Here is a 6,773-nt window from a genome sequence, read left to right on the forward strand (position 1 = left end):
TTGGGTTGCATACATCTAAGCATGTGCATGAAATTGAACTGAAATTTAAACTGGCACCAACATTTACTCTCTCCTTTCCTGTTTTTTGTCTTCCATTCCTTCTGATGCTGCTGATACCTGTACTATATTTCAAACAGATATGTTTTCTCAAAGTAAAATTAATTTTACTGTTTTCTACTGATTTTATTGTTTTTTTAAACTATATCCTTTGCGTTGCCTCTCTGATTGCTGCTTTCAACTCCTGTCAATTCTGTATTGTGCTGTTTATACCTGGGGCAGCTGTGAACTGTAAATGGTTTTAATGCTGCTGATCACTATTGCACTATAGTAGATTCTATCAAGCATTTATACCATTGATTCATTATTGTCCTCTTGTGAATTTCCTATCCAAACTGCTGTAACGAATATAAAAAGAATAAATCCCATTCCTTTATCTGAAGGGTTATATGTCCGAGTTGAAAATAGATGAGGAAACCTCAGAGATCTACAGTAACAAGCATTTATTAATTCTGAAGGACAGTGTATTTGAGGCAATGAGCAAACGAGCTTGGACAGATGTGCTGCTGCAAATATACAAGGTAAAATGTAAATACATTTACTAATTAAATTCTGAAGAACTGATGGCAAAACCTTTGCTTTAAAAATATCTGTGGTATATTCAAATTTTGTTTTTTTCTTTATTTCTTTCTCACAGAGAAGAAAAGAATTGAGAACATTTTAATTTTCTTCTGAAATGTTAGCAGTGTGTTAGGTTTTCATTAAGAAATTCTGTGTTAGAACAGTCTGCATTTTTGAGAATTACATGTTTTAGAAAACTTATTACAGAAAAGAAAGCTCCACCATGTTTTTTTGTTGACCTGGTTAGAAACACTTTTCACTGGAAATACTTACTTGACTAGACATATAACCATGGTATTTACTGTCTTAGATTAGAGTAGAATTCTTAAAGCATTTTTTATAATACCCATTCTTTTTAAGATATAATGAAGTTGGCCAGTATGGACTTCTGAAATTTTATTTGATTTTATTTTTACTTATGTTAGATAAAAATTTTGGATGGCTAAATCACATCTTCCAAAGTAAATCTGAACACTTAATTCCTCATTTAAATCTGTGGTCTTTCTTAATCTTCTAAAAAGTTATTAACATTAAATATTGCCTTTCAGGTGGCCTAATTCAGCTTTGCCGGTGCCTCAACTTTGCTCTAGAAGTTTTAACTCTTTTTAATCCTTTTTACCTTTTTCTTTCCCCATGTGTGCATGTGAAGTGCAATATTCTAAAATAAACTTTGTAGCCTTTACAGTGCCTCAGAGCAAAGCATCATCATGAATTTACACTAATGTAGGTGCAGGCTGCATGTCTTAGAAATAACATTTCTCAGATAGTGAGGAAAACCAGGTTTTCCTGGATGCGTTTTTTCTGCCCCTTTCCTTCTGCTAGAACTACTGGAGTAGGGGGATGCTTCTGAACTCTTGCTTCTCTCTTACTATTGGCATAGACACAAAAATGGGACAGAACACATGGTTGCTGCGGATATGAAAGTCTTCAGGTTTAGATCAGCTTAAACCTATTGTGAAGATGTGCTGCTCTTCATTCTAGTTCTGTTTCATGCCTAAGAAGTATGTTTCAGCTTCTCTTTCATTGTTCCTTCATATTTCTGTCCTATAATAGTACATTTTTGAGCTTCATCTTCTCTGTCCTTCCTGCTAATGTCTTGGGAATGAAACATCTCTGCTTTACTTTTTTGTTGTAGCTTTATGCAGTTTGGCTAACATGGTATTCAATTCAATACCATACAGCATAAGCAGAACTCTTAACATAAGAACTTGGAACTAGTCACTGAATATTCAAAGCTGTGTTCACTCTTCGATATCCTTTTGTTCAAATCCATTTTTGATAAGGGTGACCATGACTGCTGCTGAATAAAGTTTATTTATTTTATTAAATTTGTAAAGAAAGCATCGTAACAATAAAGAAAAACAGGATATGAACTGTCAAGACAGCAAGATTGATTTACACAAAAAATATTTATTTGGGTTAGTGCTGAAATGTTCTGAAGTTAAGAGAATGTTCCATATCTTAAAACCAGTTTCATTAAAATGAAAGTAGATACAAGCCTTTTTGTGATTACAGTAGTCTGATTTCAAGCAATATAAGCTGAAACAGAATTCTTACATAGCATGCTGCAAATTTCAGAAAAAGTTAAAGGAATTTATTCACCAGGGACATTCTGTCATCCAATTTTATTTTAAAAATAAAATGCTGTTATTAGAAATACTTAATATTATTCTTTATCAACTAAAATATCATCTCATATTGCTTTCATACCCATACTTGGTGCATTATGGCCACTTACTTGTTATGAAAACTTCTGTTGCTGCAAAAGTCCCAGAGGACAAAAAGTACACCCAAATCCACCTCAGAAGAATGGAAAATTAATTTTATTCTGAACAAAAGGTAGAACCTGTGGGGAATAAAATGGGAAATTCATCAGTCATAAAGATATACTTTTAGTTTTCTTTTCAAGCAACACTAAAATATTGATGGCATTTTGCAAATCTGGAAAGTCTAGGCTAATAGAAACATAGGGACACTAATAGCAGAGGTGGTAATTTAGCCAGTGGGTCAGGCCAGATTTTCAGTAAGACACTCAATCTTTAAGTTTAATGGGAATGTGGTAACAAGGATACTTTTTATAGTTGTAATTAATAACATTTCCCAGTCTTATAGCTGATAAATTTATTTATTTAGTTATTTTGATAAATACAGTGATCTCCAAAAAGTCATTGTTCTGGTGAACAATGTTCTGGTCCCTCAACAGGATCTCAGGATCTCGGCAGTATCATGTAAACATTTGGGCATCTTAGTATCATAGAACGGTTAGGGTTGGAAAGGATCTTAAGATCATCTAGTTCCAAACCCCCTGCCACGGGCAGGGACACTTCACACTAGACCATGTTTTTGCCAAAGGCTCTGTCCAACCTGGCCTCGAATACTGCTAGGGATGGAGCATTTACCACTTCCCTGAGCAACCTATTCCAGTGCCTCACCACCCTCACTGTAAAGAACTTTCTTGTATGTATCTAACCTGAACTTCCCCTGTTAAGTTTAAACCGATTCCCACTTGCCCTGTCACTACAGTCCCTGATGAATTGGATGAGGATGGATTGGATTTTTCTTGTTAAGAGACAGTAAGAGAATGTTCTATGGGTAAATAACTCTTCATGTTTTCTTCTAAATGTAGTTGCTGTTACTGATTTGATCCTTTCCACTGAACATCAGGTTGTACCGTTAAAGGAATGTTGCAATAAAGTAACTGCAAAGACACTGCCTTTTGAGAAAAGCATGAAATAGTATATACTTGCTTGCTTTTTTTTGCTGTTTTCTTCAGATTTGTATTTGAGGATGCTGATATTGTGATTTCTTTTTCATATAAGATAGTCCTATGCAAATCAATAAAGTGCCATGGAGAGAAATCCAAATATTTAAATTAAATTAGCCCAGCCATCTCCGCATGGAACTAGGTTTTGCTGAACTGAAATGCTTCAGGGTTTAAAAAGGAATTTTAAAGTGACTAATTTAAAAAAAAAAAAGTAATTAAATATGGATGTTATAGTTTGGATCTCATGTACATTAATAGTTAGCTAGGTTTTGTATAATAGTATATCATAAACGGTTTTCTTTAGAAAAACTTCAGAAAAAAAAAAAAGAAATGCAGATGTAAATGTGGAAGCTGTGCTTGTGAAGCCACATGGCTTGTAGCTGCATCATACTATATGTAAGAGTGTATAGTAAGAGTACCTCTGCAGCATGTGGAGGGATTAAAGTTTCAAGACTTTGCCTCAAGGAACTGAGGCTTTCTCTAAAAAACCTGTTGAAATCTAGTATTAGAAACTAATATGAAGAGAAAAAACTATAAAAGGGGTTAAAGCTGTTTTCATTCTGATTAGATGACATTTTCTTTATGTGTTTATGTGTCAGGGAATTAGTCATCACTGGGAGTGCTTAAGGGACTGAGAAATTGGGCCCATTCCACATTTCAAAATAACATTTTACTGAATTTGCATTAATTGTCAATCGATATTGTCAATGATTAGTTGTTAGTTGTGGGGTTTTTTTGGTTTTTTTTTTTTCCCCAACCAAACAATTAGTCCTTAAACTAAATTATCTTTGAATATAATGGCACTGTGGAGCTTATGCAGTGTAATTAGCATTTATGACCATGGTCCTTGCTAGTCTTAGTCACTGGTCAAGGTGATCAGGCCTAAGACCACTTTGCTGAAGGAGGATGGAACCAAAGCTGTTGACTTCATCCCAAAAATGAGTTCTATGTTCTTCCTTCAAATAAGTTTTTCCATGCAGCCATTTCAATGGTGGGGACGGGGGGGGGGGGATGGGGGAAAGAAAATATTGTGTAGAATTTTTACTTTTAACTTCTTTATATTTCTTATATATTTTATATACGTATGTTTATTTATTTTTTTAAATGTATGTTCATGCAAGACTTAAGGACCTCTGAGTATCAAGAATCTTATTGTAAACATTATAATGCTTATTTTTTCAGGAGAAACAGTCGGCGTAGTTTGGACCTAAATAAGTAACTGGCACATGAAAGATACCATTTCAAGACTATCTGTAGATTGTGCTAGAGGCTAGTATAGTAGTTCAGTGATTAGTGCTTTGGATAGAATATAAACAGGAATTCTTGGAATCAAGATCCAGTCATTTCATTCAGTTCATCAAAACTTGGAAAAATGTTGGAAACTAAAAAATATTTAGAATCATAGAGTCATAGAATATCTTGAGTTTGATAGGACCCATAGTCCAACTAGCTACTTCTACATAAAACTAAACCAACTAAGTGCAGGGCTGCTCTCCAGCCTCTCATCCCCCATTTTAAATGTTTATGTAGGATTACCCTGACCCAGGTGCAGAATATGGTACTTGCTGTTGTTAAATTTCATACAGTTTGTGATTGTCCAGCTCTCTAGTCTATCCAGATCTCTCTGTAAGGCCTTTCTACCTTTGAGGGAGCCCACAGCTACTCTTAATATAGTATCACCAACAAATTTAATGTACATTTGATCCCTATGTCCAGATCATTCATACAAACACTAATGAGCACTGGCCCTAAAATTAAGCCCTGGATGACCCCACTGGTGTCTGGCTGCCAGTCAGATGTAACCCCATGCACTAAAACTCTTTGAGCCTGACCTGTTGGCCATCGTTTAGCCATTGTATTGTGGACTTTTCTAGGTGTATGCTGGACATTTTGTCACGAAGGATTCTGTGAGATACAGTATCATAAGCTTTGCTAAAATCCAAGAAGCATGCATCTACTGGCTTCCCTTGGTCAACTAGATGGGTGACCTTCTCATAAAAGAAAATTAAGTTGGTTAAGCAGAATTTTGCTTTTGTGAACCTCTGCTGGTTATGACCAATGACTTTATTGTCTCTCAAATGGTTGTCAACAACTCCCAGAATACCATTCTGCATAATTTTACCAGACACTGAAGTGAGACTGAGAGGTCTGTAATTGCCTGTGTCTTCCTTCTTCCCCTTCTTGAAAACTGGGACAACATTTGCCAGCTTCTAGTTTACTGGGACCTTCACAGACTCCCAAGACCTCAGCAAATCTGTTCTCTTTTTTGTTATATATTTATGCTCATGTATAATCTCCTAAACCTTTTCTAAATTAGAAAAAGCTTTTGAGTTTGAAGTGGGGGGGGGTTGTCATTTGACTTTAAATTGTTCTTTTTATAGTTCACGTGTAAAAAACCATTTTTTTTTTTAATTTTAGGTGTTTGTTCTTCCACATGTTTTTTCGCGCAGTGTCACTGATCAATTCAGCTTGGAAAATGTGCAGAACATGCCAAGAATAAAATCAGAACCATTATCCAGTAATATATATTCTCCATATGAACGAACCATCCTCACCTGGTTGAATAAACATTATGAGAAGAATCGAAAAACTGTGTGGAAAGACTGCCAAAAAGGTGAAATAATTCTTTCATTATACTCTTCCTTTTAGTACTCCTTTTGACTTTTAAAATTGTTATTCATAGAGATATCATGAGAAATTACCACTGAAAGTATTTTTTTGGGATAAGTTATTGCCTACCCATACATATTTCCTTTCCTTGTGTTTCTGTATTCCAAGATAAGTGTCTTTTTTACTAGCACTGCTTATGAAATGTCTTCTGTGTTCTGCGTGTCCTTAGAGTTTCATACTAGGCATAAATGGTGAAGCATGGCAAACCTTCTTACTTTCTTCTTTCCATTAATGATCTCAGGAAGGAAGTATTAAGAGTAATCACTTTCTCTTCATTTTCCTGTTTATAGTCATATGCAGCTGTTAGCATTTGTGCTTATAGTGGTGTGTTTTAGAGCTAGCTGTTCAGAATTTTTAGAATAATTTTTGTATTGCCTTTATTCTAATGACATTTAGGAAAGTAATGGAGGCCAAGGTACCAGATTATAAATCTTGTCCTACTTGCAAGGTCAGTTTGACACCTCATGATTGTTTAAGTTAGGCAAAATGACCTGTTCTGCTTAAGAATGGCCTAGGAAGTTCTGGTGTTCAAATCTGATAGAAGTGTACAACCAGTAGTAATTATTACTTCCATTTCTTTGTATGATTTCTCTCATTTGTTTCTTGACTCTGTCATGGTTCAAGCCCAGCCAGCAACCCAGAACCAGGCAGTCGCTCACTCAGTCCCCCCGCCCCAACCCCTTTCCTTCCTCCCCCCGCTCCCAGAGGGATGGGGCGGAGG

At 35.5% G+C, this 6,773-nt stretch overlaps 1 protein-coding gene across 1 annotated transcript in view; it reads left to right on the forward strand.

The window, feature by feature from the left end:
- CHDC2 (calponin homology domain containing 2) overlaps window positions 1-5,996 on the forward strand; it is a gene marked incomplete at both ends in the record, with an annotated part of 9,946 nt that extends 3,950 nt beyond the window's left edge. The window contains 2 exons of the mRNA XM_010012586.1: window positions 441-578; window positions 5,801-5,996. Of these exons, the coding sequence (XP_010010888.1) occupies window positions 441-578; window positions 5,801-5,996 (334 nt within the window). The remainder of the gene's footprint in view (window positions 1-440; window positions 579-5,800) is intronic.
- Between the last annotated feature and the right edge of the window lie 777 nt (window positions 5,997-6,773).

This window comes from Nestor notabilis, unplaced genomic scaffold (genome assembly GCF_000696875.1).
Source record: "Nestor notabilis isolate BGI_N333 unplaced genomic scaffold, ASM69687v1 scaffold13364, whole genome shotgun sequence".
Lineage (NCBI taxonomy): Eukaryota > Metazoa > Chordata > Aves > Psittaciformes > Psittacidae > Nestor > Nestor notabilis.